General features: G+C 37.8%; 1 protein-coding gene across 5 annotated transcripts in view; it reads right to left on the bottom strand.

Moving 5' to 3' along the window:
* LOC120532912 (lysine-specific demethylase 4C-like) overlaps nucleotides 1-16,579 on the bottom strand; it is a 917,975-nt gene that overhangs the window by 820,925 nt on the left and 80,471 nt on the right. For all 5 annotated transcript variants that reach the window (XM_039759396.1, XM_039759398.1, XM_039759399.1 and 2 more), the window contains exon 5: nucleotides 12,742-12,935. In XM_039759396.1, the coding sequence (XP_039615330.1) occupies nucleotides 12,742-12,935 (194 nt within the window). The remainder of the gene's footprint in view (nucleotides 1-12,741; nucleotides 12,936-16,579) is intronic.

Here is a 16,579-nt window from a genome sequence, read left to right as displayed (position 1 = left end):
CTCTCTCCTTTCCTTTCTCTCCAAAACAACTAAATGTGCTGTTTCTAACCAGGTCTCTTCATTCCTTGCACAGAATGGATTGCTCAGTACCAATCAGTCAGGCTTCAAGTGGAACCACTTGACTGTGACGGATCTGCTGACTGTGGTCAACCAGCTACAATTTGCTAGAGCTACTAACATGTCATCGGTCCTGATCCTGCTAGATCTCTCTTATGACTTTAACACATTCACCCACGACATCCTTCTTGCCACCCTGAGTAAAACTGGCCTCACTGGGACTGCTCTCAGATGGTTTGAGTCCTACATCGCAGGCAGATCCTACAGCATGTCCTAGCAAGGAGAGTTATCAAAGGCACATCAGACATGTACAGGGGTGCCTCAAGGATCAGTGTTAGGTCCTCTACTTTTTTTCTCTGTATACCATCTCGCTGGGCTCCATCATCTAAACATATGGGTTCTCTTATCAGTGCTATGCCAACAATACACAGCTGTACCTGTCATACCCTCCAGAGTTCAACACGATATCAGCTAGAGTCTCTGCTTGTCTTACTGATATGTCAACTTGGATGAAGGACTACCATCTACAGCTCAACCTGGAAAATACAGAGCTTCTTTTGATCCTGGCCAGCCAGTATGTTCAACTGCCCATCTCTGTACAGCTTGGAAACTGTTGCTAACACCTGCCACTTCAGTACACAACCTTGGGCTGGTGATTGATGAGTAGATATATTTTTCTGACCAAATTTCTTCCTTTTCTCATTCATGGAGGTTCGCTCTATACAACATCCACAAGATCTCACCTTATCTGACAGAACATGTAACACAACTTCTGATCTAGGCTTTGGTCTTGTTGTGTCTGTACTACTGCAATTCACTCCTGGCACAAGTACCAGCATGTGCTATTAAGCTGTTGCAGATGATCCAGAATGCAGCAGCCCATCTTGCATTAAACCAGCTGAGACAGGCACATGTCACTCCTCTCTTCAGGTTGCTACATTGGGTCTCTGTGGCAGCATGCATTTAGTACTAATCCCTGATGCTTGTCTACAGAGTAGTCAATGGGTCATCACCTGAGTATACAGAGACTCAGGTGAAGTGCTATATGCCTGCTCACCCACTCAGGTCTGCCAGGGAACAGCATCTTGTGATGCTGCCTCTGCGTGGTATCAAGTCTCAATCCAGACTACTTTCCTGTGTAGTTTCCAGTTGGTGGAACAGGCTGCTCACCTCCGTCTAAACTGCTGACTCCCTCAATGTATTTAAGAAGCAACTGAAAATTCATCTGTTCTGTGAATATCTGTTGAAGTGAGAGAAAAAAAAACTTGTATATTGTCAGTTAATTTGTTGTTTAAGTTTAATTGTGGTATTGATTGTAATCTATAATTGTAAATTATTAGTTATTACATCTCTTCACTTGTGACATCAACTTTTATTACCTGCCCTATTACACTTTCTGAACAAACAGGTCTTACTTGACTATGTTTATCTCTTTTGTAAGTTGCTCTGGATAAAAGCCTCTTCCAAGAAAATAATAGTAATTGTAGAAATATGGGCTTCTTTATATTAGGTACCTTTGCAGTATAATGTTCCTGAGCATGATGATTATTTACTTTATGGTGCTGCAAAGTTATTTTGCTTTGCAAATGGGCACCACCATTTTCTCATTCCCATCACTGGTACACTGTTCGTAGTTTCCAAGAACGTTGTTTTGGAGAGTGCAGCATCTTATGTTATCAGCATGACCCCTTGAATACTGGCAAGATGATTAATTAGTACCTGTAATTTGAATAGAAAACTCAAATGAACATAGTGCACATCACCTTCACGAATTTCTGGCTTCTAAACTTTCAGATTTCTGATTAATGATAAGGCTTTGTTGCAAAAGTTGTCATCTTCACAATTCCGACTTGCTCCTGGTTTTGACTATATTTCAACACCTAGTCTTTTTCCAGCCTTTGGAATGACTTTGGGTACTGAAACTCATTTCCTGATGTTGGAGCCAGAAGCTGCCTCAGATTTAGGAGACCTGGGTTCACTTCCAGGGTTCTCCCTGCGTGGTGTTTGCATGTTCTCCCCATATTTGCGTGGATTTCCTCCGGGTACTCCAGTTTCCTCCCACAGTCCAAAGACATGCAGGTTAGATACATTGGCGATTCTAAATTGTCCCTAGTGTGTGCTTGGTGTGTGGGTGTGTGTGGGTGTGTGTGTGTGCCCTGTGGTGGGCTGGAACCCTGCCCAGGGTTTGTTTCCTGCTTTGCGCCCTGTGTTGGCTAGGATTGGCTCCAGCAGACCCCCGTGACCCTGTAGTTAGTATATAGTGGGTTGGATGATGAATGGATGGAGCCAGAAGCTCCACTGACTGTCAGAACCAAGAACTCAAGAAAAATCAAGTTACGAATGGAGATTTCCAAGAAGCGACAAACAAAGGAGGAAGGAACCTTCCAGCAACAGGTTGTTTCCCCTTCAATTTGAGAAAACATATTTCAATGAAAACTGCATTGGGATCACTCAAAAAAGAATGATGAAAACATTTTGAAACAATGACTTTGTATGGAAGTCTGCATTATAAAAAATATTATTACATTTTTTAAAGTCTCCGAAATTTTTCTAAGAAATAAGCAAGGGTCATAAAGTACCATATTAAAAAAACATGCTAAATCAATTTTTGTATACGTCAAACACTGAACAGTGTCGGATTGACCTGAAACATAAAAAGGTTAATGTTGACCATGGGCCTACACTTGTTCACAATTTGCAAATATAATTTTTCCTATATGTCAAAGACATGAACTATAGACTTGTAAACCAAAAACTGAATACATGTGGGGTCATCCTAAAGTACACATAGAATTCCATCCAGATTTGGCTGCTGCCTTTCACCCAGTGTGGCTGGGAAACATATTCCCTCCCCATAAGTAAGAATGGTATACACAAAAATAGAAGGATGGGAAGATGGCACTTTTTTAAAATTAAGAAATTCTGCCTTTTTTGTTTGGTTAAGTGTACATTTACAACGTCCTAACTCAGATAAACGTTTCACATATACAATCACTGACCAAATTAACAGGAGCATCTATACATCTGCTTACCCATGCAATTAACTGATCAGCCAAGCTGTGGAAGCAGGGCAATGCATAAAACCATGCACATCAGAAGCCTCAGTTAATGTGCACATCAAATACCACAATGTGGAAAAAATGTGATTTAAGTGATTGCGACTGTAGTGGGATTGGTGGTGCCAGATGGACTAGTTTGAGTACATTCTGTAACTGCAGATCTTCTGAGATTTTAAAGCACAACAGTGTTACGCTATGGGGAATTACTGAAAAACCCAAATTTTCAAATGGTACAGTACAAGAAATTTGGGATTTTCAGTAAAAGATGTGAATAGCTGTCCTCTAAATTCCATCCCATTCCCTCGACACTTGGCAGTGTATTTGTCAAAAAAACGTTCATTCTGTAGACTATGATCAGACTGCACAAGCTCATGGGGGTTTTGAGTAATCCGTCATTTGCTTCAGAATGTTTATGATATCAGTATCGCAGTTTGAAAGTTGGTATTAATACCAAGGTCAAAATGTTAGTAGTAATCCAACCCTAATCTTTAGAGTTTACACAGAATAGTAAAAAAATGAAAAATATCCAGTGGCTGACACTTCTGTGTACGGAAATACCTTGTTGATGGGGAATGGCCAGAGATGTTTGAGCTGACAAAACGGGCTATGGTAACTCACTCTGGTAAAATTGGTGAACAGAAAAACATCTCTGAATGCACACCACATAGAACCTTGATGCTGATGCACTTCAATAGCAGAACACAACTTTGGACTTTGCTCCTGGCAGCCAAGAACAAAAAGATGAAGCTATAGTGGACATAGGCTTACCAAAACTAGTGTTGAAATCTAGAAAAAACATGGCCTGGTCTAATGAATCTCAGCTTTTGCTGAGGCATACAGATGGCAGAGTCTGAACTTGGCACCAACAACATGCACTTACCCTGCCTTGTGTCAACAGTCCAGGCTTCTAGTAATGGTCTAAAGGTGTGGGAATATTTTATGGCACACTTCGGCCCCATTAATACCAATCAATCATCGCTTGAATGCCATGGACTATTTGAGTACTGTTGCTGGCCATGACAATCCCTTCATGGCCACAATTTACCCAACTTCAAATGGCTACTTCCAGCATTATAATGCACCATATCACAAACCAAAAGTAATCTCAAAGTGGTTTCATGACCATGACAATAAGTTTGGTGTTCTTCATTGGCCTTCCCAATCACCGATCAGAAATCAGTAGAACAACATTGGGATGTGGTAGAATTGGGGATCTGCAGCATGAATGTGCAGGAGACAAGTCTACAGAAACTGCCTGATGTAGTAGTGTCAAGATGAACTAGAATCATAGAAGAATGTTTCCAACATCTTGTGGAATCCATGTCACGACGAAGTGAGGTTGTTTTGAGAGCAAAAGGAAGTAATACCCAGTATTAGTAGTGTTTCTAATGATTTGCATATTGAGTATACAAGGCAACACAAAGATGAACAGAAACCGCAAGATGAAATCGTGTCCAACAGCAATAAGCAGGGTTTTGCCAGAGCTTTAACTGACTGCTAAATCAATGTTAAGAGAGTAAGTAAAAGGCATATTCGTTTTTTGCATTGATTTTTGTTGGAAAGAAGACTGTTGAAACAATATGTGCTTTAATAAAATATTTCTGACATTTTTAACATTAACTTGCAAAATGTAGGAATAGTCCCGATGAATCAAGCATCTTGAGCCTCTTTCATATCTACAGTAAGCGACCAATTTGTCTCTTTCTTCATGTATCAGCGTTGTTTTTTTCATCAAAAAGTATTAACAACATTGAATTTGGATGCTTTTGAAGTTATTTTTAAAAAGCACAAAAAAATTGACTTTCACTGTAGACAAAGGTAAATCATTGAGTTTATTTTTCTATGAAGGTGATATGTAAACACAAAAAGCTGCCTCAGGCTCATCCATCCGTTACATTGTCTGAATCCCTGGAAGACATGGGCTAGAGCCTCTCCCAACTGGCAGCATCAAGTACAAGGCTGGAACAAGTCCTATATAAAGTGCTAGTCATTCACACACATACAAACATGTCTAAATATTTTAGCAATAGCAAGTGTAATAACAAGCAGGAAATGATATGAACGATAAATAGTTCTATAAGCAACATGAAATTCAAACAGATTTAAAAAAATAATTCAGACAAGTTGCTTTATTTTACTAACTAGAGATTAGGGTTGTCAAAAGTACTGACATATCAAAAAGTATGTATTTTAACATTTTAAACATTACTTCAAAGCTCATTTTTTAAGGTATCTATTCTGCAGTCTGCATTCTGAATGTACTTCAGGTTCGCCATAAATGGAGTGGCAGGTCTGCTTCCACCAACTCACAGGTTTTATTTAATACGGCAGTTTCAGTGGCTTTGGAGCTTTTACTAGCATGCTTAATTGACAAAGAGGGCAGCCAGAGTGGTGTCTGGAATTACTTTGGCTTTGTGGCAAACAAGAATGGAAAAATAACAAGATAACATGCAAGCCAATATGTACAATTTGCTACCACACAATGCTAATTAAATGGACTGACACAGTCAGTCTAGTCCAGGGGTCCTCAGTCCCAGTCCTGGAGAGCCACAGTGGCTGCAGGTTTTTGTTCTGACCTGGTTGCTTAATTAGAAAGCAATTCTTGCCAATAAAGCACTAACAAGCTATGAAATTAAATTAACTCTGCTATGTCAGGTCATTCTCATATCCTAGATTTTCTTTCCCTTTCTATCATGCAAATGATTTGAAGGCTAAAATGGACGAGTAATTCTCAGTCCTTCACTTTTTTCTCTTCATTTTTCTTCCAAGTATTTAATTAAACCCAATAGTGCAGATAAATACACACAGGTATAAATGTAAATAAGCTAAATGGAGAAATGCTGCTCTCTCTTGTCATTTGCATGTTATTGATAATAAGGAGCAATTAAAATAGCTGTTTAAGACAAAATTAAGCAATAAGGGCTCAAAATCACTAAAGTGAAGCAGAAGTGTTACTTTAGCAATAAGTGCTTTTTATTAAGCAACTGGGTTGGAGCAAAAACCTGCAGCCACTGCGGCTCTCCAGGACCGTGATTGAGGACCCCTGGTTTAGTCAAACACTTAAAAGCAGTGACAACGGGAACAGTTGGGTAGGGGAGTCCCCATTGATGGTCGGGGCACACGCCCTTTAGCTTACCTAAATGGCACCCATTAGATGAAGGCACCCTAGGCAGCCTCCTATGCTGCCTAATTGATTGACCAACTGTGCTTAAAGGACCGTCACACAAGTCAATATAAAGGTTTGAAAAGGCATCCTATGTCTAACACCTAGAAAGATTAATAAGTACAGTAAAAACCTATAAACTAATGGGTTCAAAGACTGGATGTGATATTAATTTTTTTTAACCTGTTGCCATAAAGTGTACTGCTGTAGCGTGTTACTTTCTTTCATTTTATTATGAGCAATTTGAAAATTATATTTCATCATGTTTACTAAATATTGTAAAGCGCTATAACTTCTCAGTGCTCAACAGCAGCACAGCATCATGTGCTCATAAACTTCCAGCTGTGCTACACAGTGTATTTTTAGTATGTCAGGGCTCATTTGCAGACCAACAAAAGCATGCAGAGGCCTCACAAAAAAAGCATATTGACATTCTAGTTTTCCCTGCAAAAATGGGTAAATTACAAAGATATTGTAGTTTATTTTTAATAAATTTGCAAAAATCTCAAGTAAACATTTTTCACGTTGTCATTATGGGGTGTTGTGTGTAGAATTCTGAGGAAAAAAATGAATTTAATCCACTTTGGAATAAAGCTGTAACATAACAAAATGTGGAAAAAGTGATGTACTGTGAATACTTTCTGGATGTACTGTATAAAAGAATTTGCATTTAAAGACTAAAGTTTCTATTACTTGTTTTCATAAATGTAAAGATTTGAATGCATAGAGAATTGCAATTTAGTTAACAAGGATTTTTTTGAGTCTAATTTCAATACTTTTCTTGGTATCTTATCAAACTTTGCAATTTTTATATTAAGACAACCCTACCGGAGATACTGTAACAAATTTAGCAACCGTTAACCACAAAGTGCTTTATTCAGTTTGAAAAGTTTTATTAGTACAAAAACATGCTCACTTCTAGATAAGACGCAGACTTGCCCTCCAATTGGTGATCTTCAATAAATGTGATGCTGCCAGTGAGCACTCTGCTATCAAATGACTGACCATCACAGTCCTATCCTGCAAGAAGCTTACATTTAGGCTGACAAAGCTGAGCCTATAAGACAAATTCTACAGTGAAAAAGTTTTTTCTTGTAACGTCACGCTGAAGGGTTATTAATTTTCAACAATGAAAACCTGTCCTTTTAAACAAGTCATGTATTATTGTGCCATTGTTTAAACTGTATTTTTAAGAATACTTTTGTAAGTTCTTATAAGAAGAATTCATGTATTTATATTCCAGGAAAACCAAATAATGGTTAATTTTCCATATATACCGCTTAAGAAGCCATTATACAAATGAGTAAGAAAAGAATACTTAGCTTTTTATTAGAATATTCTATTTTTTAACACTCTGCATGTCTTCTTCTAATAGGAACTTAACTATTTTTTCCTTTCTTACAGAAATTACGAGGAAGTGGCACAACTTACTCATCACCTTACCAAACAAGTGTGAGGGTTCATCTCAACACATTTTTTTGTCTTCACATTCCTGTTTCTTTTTTTGCTTTCTTTTTACTGTCACTTGAAGGCTTCATTCTTTCTTTGTCTTTCACTCTACATTTGAAGAGTATGTTCATGTTCTTCCTAGCTTATTTCAATATTTTTCAAAATGTTTCTATGCTAACCCAATCCAAGGTCTTCCAAATTTCTTCTTGACACCTCAGCAAAGCCTGGGTACTAACATACACAGCTAACATTTAAAAGGGGATGTACAGAAAAACAAATTTGTGTTTACATTTACAAACAAACTTTTAATGAGAGATTTTCAACAGTTAGTGGCTAACATATGACTGATAAGTTTTACAAATGTTTTGATGTTTGCTCAATTGCGAGACAAGTTAATTTGTATACCTTATCAAAATTTTCTGTACTTTAATGTTTTTATATAGTACCATATTTGTGCTTTTGCTTTTGTTATATAACAGCTTTAAAGTCATAACTGTAAAGAGCATATTCAATGTCAGCAGTGCCCAAATAGCTACCTCAGCCAAGACACAGTTACTGCAACACACAATCTGCTTCTTGGGTGGCTGCTACCTTGATACACAAATCCTAAAACAAACTTATAATAAAAAATAAATATCAAGCTCACTTTTACTGTATTACACTTTAACTGTGACTATAGAGGAGGAAAAGACAAACTTAGTTCTGTTTAGTCTCTTATTTTATCAAATTACTGTCAGCTCCTGACTACAGCACTCAGCTGCTGTCTCATGTTGAGAAATATCAAGCAAACTTAATCTGTCGTCCACAGGTTTGTGTTTCATTTTTTGGAATGAAGTTTAGCATGTTTGATCAATCAAGAATGCTCTTGTCTGTTTTGGTTTTTTTTTTTGGTGTGTGTGCATGCGAAACTTTGCCCCCTTCCACTCTCTCTTTAGTCACATCATTTTGTGCACACAAACTATGCCATATTTGCCAAAGGCTGTGTTTTCAAGTGTCACATTCATTTGAAAGGGTTTTAACCTGACTGTTTTACACAACTCATGAGCCATGCTTTGCAAACATACTCTGACCAAAAACATACAAGTAGAGATAAGAAATATAAAAATGGTATGGCACAAACATTTAAAACAAATTGGAGCATTACCTTTGTGACACACCTCAAGCTGCATTGCAATACCCAGCTTTAAAACTAAGATTTCATCAAACCTCCTGTCATGTTTTCCCTCTATTCATCTATTTTGTTTTCTTTCTGAGGTGCTGATTGCTGGAAACCTCGTGTATGTGTGTATGTGTATGTGTATGTGTGTGTGCGTGTGAACTGCTAAGCTTGAACTGTTTCCTCTTATTAATATATTTGATGTTTCTGTAATTACTGTTTTCTATTACTTCATTAAGTTAAAGGCAGTAAGTGTCTTGAGGGTGGTCAAAATATCCCACCAAAGTTGTGCACACTTCTTGTGGAGAAGGGTTTGAATCACTCAATGGTATTGGGTAAAAAATGAACCGAATATATTAGGTATGTAACCTCAGGGCCCAAGAAAATTATCAGAGAACTCTCCTGATTTCAATAATGAGGCTGTTGATCACAATAATAAAGGTTGAACCAATGTTTGTGAACATTGCTCCTGAAGTGGCAAATGCAGCCATCCCAAGAGACAATGGAGATACATGCTATGCACCCATTCTGTCTGTTGAAAATGAAAAAGTACAAAGGTAAGGTGTTCCTAAGTAAACAAATGCAGTCTGATGGAACATGTGTGGCGACTGGAGGAAGAAGATTCAGTTACTGACTCATTCTTCTTTTTAGAGGTGAGTCAGAGAAAAGAAGCAATATGTAGCTTTCCTAAACAAATTAAAGGTAGAAAAAGTGTTGTCATTCAGATGTAAAAATGTACAAATGTTAATTCCGCAAAATGTTTTATGAAAAGGAACTTTGGAGGCTTTAAAGTGTTATTATAATACATTGTTACTTAAAAGGGATTCATAATGGTTCTGAAATTTGTATCTTCAACTTATTTCACTGTATTTTGTTTCTCTCCTTACAGAATGGCGGAGTGGTGGCTCTGAGGCTAGGGATTTGCACTGGCAATCGGAAGGTTGCCGGTTCGAATCCCATAAAAATGCCAAAAGGGACTCTGCTCTGTTGGGCCCTTGAGCATAGCCCTTAACCTGCAATTGCTCCATCCTTGGTATGACGTTAATCTGCATCCATCCCTGCATGTAGGCCCTCCAACCTGCAGGGAAAAACTTGGGAATTGGTGGCAGAATTGGCACTCCAGCCACCATAAAAAAAAACCTTACACTGTTCCACTCCATCTGAACTAGTGTGGTGCTAAGGTATCATTCGTTGCATGGCTGCACTTGGGTCCTAATCTGGATCCTGAGTTGGTTTGTCACGTGGTGGGTGTGACAATGCACTGTATCAGTGCGTGCTCCTAACCTGGTGACTAAAGAATGAAGAGGTTTGTAATTAGTAAATTCTAAATTGGTTTTAAATTCCACAAATACACAGATGCATTTCAGAGAGCAAAGATGTGCCAGATTCCAAGAAATAAGGACTTACCAGTGGCTATTCTCCAGGAAACGCTACAAGAGCATAGAGATAGCATAGAGGTTTAAGGAAATAGAGTGTTGAGGTTTTCTTTAGTGACAGTATAAGTCACGGTGGAGGGTCAGTCACAGCAATACTCGTAAGCTAAATGGCTAAATCCTCTGTCTGTGTCAAAAATGCTGTCTGTTGGTTTTAACAATCAAGCCTGAAAAAAATATTGTTTTTTGGTTTATTAGCATGTACTCATCATTTTTCCAAAGGCGCAAGTTTATAATGTTAAGTAACAAGATAGCAAATGTCTTCAGATGACAGTTGTAGTTTAGGGATAATTTCAACTATAAATTGACTGTTGAATTTGGCAAGAATCATTCAGAATAATGGCTTAAAAAGCAGTATGAGTTCTGTTTTGATTATTAGATTAAGAAAAATTGACTTAAAAAAACAATGCACACAAACAATGGGGGATTACTTTTGTCAGAGACAATGTTGGGATGCTAGTAAAAGTATAAATTCACTAGTTCTGTCATGAATACACTTTGAATGTCACTAAGAGTATGAATGAAGCAATGTTAATCCTACAGCAGGAGACTGTTGAGAAAATCATAGCTCCCTTATCTATTGAAGAAGGTCTGGAAGTTTAAAAGTAAAGTAGGTGTCACTCTCTGAACTGCTGAATTATAAAATTCATGACACCAGCCTGGAGTGCTGGTGCAGTAATGAGATATTTGTTTAGGCTGGAGTGGAAGCGGCTCCAGAGGCAAATTTAATTTAATATTTTAAAACTTACATTTGTCAGTATGGACTGAGAAAAATTCCTTTTCGTTTAATGACCTTCTGAAAATCCCTGACACACTATAAGCCAGTAGGCTAAATCATTTACATTCTTACATAATTTGATGATATTCGACTTAAGCTTTATAATCTATTGTGGAATGTCTTGGGACCATACCTGCAGGCTGTCATGCAAGATATCTTGGACCAAGGAGTAATGCTCCTTAACTGTCATAGGGAGGTGGTCTCTTTTTATGAAAGCTGAAGACTTTTCTATGTGAAAATAAGACATGGTGGTGCATGGCACATCCCTTTATGGACTAAAGAGTCACGCACAAAGCCCTGCCTATGAAACTGGGAAAAATGGCATAGTTTATCATTCACCCTGAGCAGGGTTTCTATTCACCCAGTAGAGCAATCCATGTTAATATGGATCTTTCATCAAGCACCTTGGCTTACATATAGGACTTTTTTCTTCTGAATCAAAGAAAGATTTTTTCCAGGTGGATCATAACTATTTTTGAAAGGCTCTTAATGGATCTTGCCTTTACTCTGGGCTTGTTTTAATGATTAGGAGACTCTTAAGTAATATTCAGAATATGCTAAAAATGTGTGTTGGCGTCAGTGCTCCGTTTAGAGCTTCACCCCACCTTCCCAGAGGCTACCAATAGGTTACAGCTGGAAAAGTGGAGCTTGAACCATCCAAATGTTTATCTTGGAAACAAAACGCTATCCTATGAAGAGCTCTTATTATAAAAATTGGACAGTCCTACCTAACTGGAATAAGCTGGCCTGGGTGGAGGCACCTTTTAACCATTAAACTCTTATACAAAGAAAACTTCTGTCCTTTTACTGAAATGGACAGCAACTTGATAAGGAGGTCAGGGTCTAAATGATGGCTGCAACCAGAGGAACACTTTCTGTTTACAAGTATTACAGCAAATGCTATATGGCCACTTACCTGTGTCTTTTGACACTAAGCGGAAGTGGAACATTTTGACAAGGCCACCTCTTTTAACAGACAGTAGATGTCTGTCTATATCTAATTTGCCAATGTTTCACCGTGGCCTTTTTAGAAGGTGACATCTTTCAAAACCCTATGCTGAGGGGTCTTCAGACTCTAGCCACTAAATAACACATCTATTATAAAAAAAAAATCTTGGAAGGCTTGGAAGGAGACGATACGTGATCTTCTCAGAAGACAATTTGACGTCCCGCAAGAGACACTTTAACGAGACAAGGCAGAGACAAGGCAGTGAAACAAAAGGACAGCTGCTGTACAGGCTTTTAAATGATCGACATGCAGCGTGACAAGCAGAACACGCAGCAAGGCAGCAGGAGCAGAAAGCAGCTGATCAGACCGCATCTGCATTCAGACCCCACCACCCCTGCCCCTTGACAACACGAGTGGCAGAGACGCGAAAAGGCTTGAGCGTAGTGCGCCCATGTGGGGAATGGGAGAGGATGGGCGAGTGAAGCAAGCAGGGGGAAAAGCCCCCTAGTTTATTTTAAAATCTATCCAATATGCTGGTCCTTCACTGTTTTAGACAGGCAAAATGTCTGTCTGTTTAAACATGTTTCTGAATCTACAACTGAAAAAGTACTGTTGGTGTAAACTAGAAGTATCTAATTGTTCCTCTATTCTTTAAAGCGGATAGTTTTTGTACATCATACTTTCATACAAGCCTTACCATGACTTCGGCTCTCCAAAGTGCAGGTAATTGATGCTGTACAGGTCCATGTCTTCAGTGTGCCATGCAAATGTGGTTTTCCACATTCCAAAGTAAAGGTAAGGTGTATTTACTCCTTCAATGGAAATGCCACAGTCCTCCTCGATTACATCCAGGATGGTATGAAGACGGCTAATTTTCCATTCATCAACTCCCTGGAAAAGAATTGGTTTGTTACCATATAATATGATGATGTAAAAATGATCTTAAAAAACTCAACAAGGCAAATGTTTTTTACAGAATCATAGTCCAAAGTCTTAATGTTCCAAAACAGGAAAAGATTAAAATTTAACAGTACAATTTTGAACCACCTTCTCAGATTTTAAGACTTGTGCTAGGCATTGACAGAGGTTGAAGTCTTAAAAAAATAAAATAAAATCTTCTTTCAAATGTTGTGTTCCCTGCCTTTCCAGGTAGAATTGGATTTTGTGATCTTGGCTGAATACACTATTGAAGCTAAAGAATATTTAATATTTAATTTTTTTATATATATATTTGTATTAATTTTATTGCAATCCATACAAGTCAATCAAGTTTTTACAAAAGAAAAATTGAGTTAAGAACAAATCGATCCCCACCCTGAGAGAGAGAGCAAGCAAACGTGTAAAATTTAAGGCTTGTAAACATACCTAAATTAATAAATTCTCTGTGCTTTATGAGCTTATTTTAAAATATTACTGATTAGATCCTGCCATGTTTTGAAAAAGTCTGTACGGATCCTCTAACTGAGTATTTGCTTTTTCCAATTTCAAATAATATAACACATCGGTTTCCCACTGAGTTAAAAGAGGAGAGTTTGGGTTCTTCCAGTTTATCAGAATAAGTCTGCGTGCCAAAGTGTAGTGAATGCAATCACAATTTGTTTTTCTCCACTTTAAACCCTCTGGAAGAACCCCAAACACAGCTGTTAATGGGTTAGGAGGGATTGTGAGTCCAAGGCTGTCTGAAGGTAATTAAAAATTTTGTCCAGAATAATGTTAATTTGGTGCAGGCCCAGAACATGTGACCCAGTGAGGCTGGGACTTGGTTGCAGCGTTCACAGGTTGGATCATGCCCTGGAAACATTTTGAGAGTTTTAGTGAGACAGATGTGCTCGATATATAATTTTGAGTTGTATAATTGTATGCTTTGCATATGGAGCTCGAGTGAATTCTCTGCATTGCTACTTTCCACTCCTTTTCTGATATATTACTTGAGAGATCTTTTCCCAGTGTCCTCTTGGATCTTTGAAAGGGAGGGATTGTAAAATGATTTTATATATTGTAGAGATGGTGTCTAAGTCTTTGAGATTGAGCAATATGGGTGCAAGATGAGGAAAATCTGGAAGGTTCTGTTTAACAAAGTTCCTGATTTGAAGATAGTGAAAGAAATGTGTAGCTGGAATGTTAAATTTGGAATGTAATTGTTCATAGGATGCAAAGACGTTGTCTATATAAAGATCTCTAAGCAAGTTAATTCCAAATTTTTCCAGATATTAAAACTGCATATGTTTGTGAAGGTTGAAAGAGGTGGTTCTCTTGCAGAGGTGCCACAGATAGAAGCTTCTCCGTCTTAAAATGCTTTCTACATTGGTTCCAGATTCTAAGTGAGTGGAGCACAATTGGGTTATTAGTGTATTGCCGATAATGTGTTTATTGGAGCACAGAGCAAGGAATACAAAGAAGTACTGCAGGATTTTACTTCTATTGCGGTCCAAGCCTGTGTATGTTCTTCTATTTGTGTCCAGGTTCTTATCACCTGTATATTTGCTGCCCAGTAATAAAACTGGAAGTTAGGTAGAGCCATGCCATTCTGCCTTTTGTCTTTGTAGGGTCGCTCTTTGATGCGTGGATGTTTTGAATTCCAAATAAATGAGGTTATTGTTGAATCTAATTGCTTAAAGAATGATTTATTAATGTATATTGGATGTTTTGAAATAAAAAGGAGCTTAGGAAGAATATTCATCTTAACAGTGTTAATTCTTCCAGCTAGTGTGAGATGAAGGGTTGACCATCTATGCAAGTCTTGTTTAATTTTTTCCATGCAGACGCTAAATTTTGTTGATAAAGAGCTTTATGTTTACTTGTGATGTTTACCCTAGGTATTTAAACTGTTCTGCAATGATAAAAGGTAGGGTGTCTAATCTAATATTATATGCTTGAGAATTCACTGGAAAGAGTACACTTTTATTCAGATTAATTCTGAGACCAGAGATTTTGAAATTCTGTGAGTGCTGCTAAGACTGCAGGCACAGAATTTTCTGGGTCGATATATACAGTACCATATCATCTGCATATAATGAGATTTTCTGTTCCAGTCCTTCTCTGCTAATCCCCTTTATCTGATCAGTATTTCGACAATGTATTGCCAGTGGTTCAATGGCAATTGCAAACAGTAGCGTGACAAGGGCATCCTTGTCTGTGCCACGTTCTAGTTTAAAGTAGTCTGAGCAAATGTTGTTGATGCAAACTGAAGCTTCTGGGTTAGTATACAGTAATTTAATCCATGCACAAATGTTGGGCCAAACCCAAACTTCTCCAATGTAGTAAAAGGTATTTCCATTCAATCATGTCAATGCTTTTTCTGCATCCAATGATAATAATATTTCTGGGGTGTTTGATTTAGTTGGTGAGTATATTACATTAAACAGGCTCAAGATTTGAAGATAAGTGTCGGCCCCTAATAAATCCAGTTTGGTCTTGTGATATTACGAGGGAGCACTTTCTCCATCCTTCTAGCTATGATTTTAGAGAGTATTTTAACGTCGTTATTCAGAAGTGAAATTGGTCTGTATGATGCACATTGTAATAAGTCCTTATTTTGTTTTGGAAAACAGTGATTAGTGCTTGGCGAAAGGTTTGTGGAAGAGATTGGTTATCTCTGGCTTCTGTAAATGTTGCTAATAGGAGGGAGCTAGCTGAGCGGAGAATTTCTTGTAAAATTCTGCAGGGTAGCCATCAGGGCCTGCTGCTTTCCACCTTGGAGTGACTTTATAGCATCTAGTAATTCTGATAATGCCAGAGGTTTATCAAGTTCCTCCACACTAAAAGTGTCTATTTGTGGTATCTGTAATGTATCCAGAAATGCATTAGATTGTGTATTGTCTTCTTTAAACTCAGTAGTATATAGGGATTTATAGTAGTCTCTGAAAGTGTGCATTATATTTTTGTGTTCGATGATTTTATCTCCGTTAGGTTGGTGATTACTAGATTGCGTTGCGCTTCTTGCTTGTGAATTTGTTGAGCTAAAAGCTTATTAGCTTTCTCTCCATGTTCATAGTAATGATGTCTGGATTTGTAAATTAGTTTTTCAGTTTCTTTAGTTGTCAAGAGGTTTAATTCTGAATGTAGAGCCTGCCTTTTCCTATGTAGAGTCTCGCTTGGTAGTCTGGCATGTTCTTCATCTATTTTAGTAATTTCGCTTTTTATCTCTGCTACTTTCTTGGTTTATTTATTTCTGTGGGAAAGATATGAGATAATCTGTCCTCTTAAGAAGGCCTTAAGAGTTTCCCAGAGTATTCCTGCAGAGATCTCGAGGGATGTATTTGTCTCTAGAAAGAATTTGATTTGTTTGGATATAAATTCAGTACAATTCTCGTCAGCTAATAGAAGCGGGTTGAGGCGCCATCTGCGGGTGAGTGTATGGGGCTTAGTAATTTAGCTCCAAGATCATGGTGCATGGTCAGAAATAACAATAGCATCGTATTTGCAAGATTTAATCTTAGGCAAGAAGTTATTGTCTATAAAGAAGTAATCAATCCTTGAGTAGCAATGATGTACTGGTGAGTAGAAAGAATATGTTCTTGAATTTGGGTTTAAAA

Source organism: Polypterus senegalus, chromosome 7, assembly GCF_016835505.1.
Source record: "Polypterus senegalus isolate Bchr_013 chromosome 7, ASM1683550v1, whole genome shotgun sequence".
NCBI classification, from domain to species: Eukaryota; Metazoa; Chordata; class Cladistia; order Polypteriformes; family Polypteridae; genus Polypterus; species Polypterus senegalus.
This window is presented reverse-complemented; position numbering and strand designations above follow the sequence as displayed.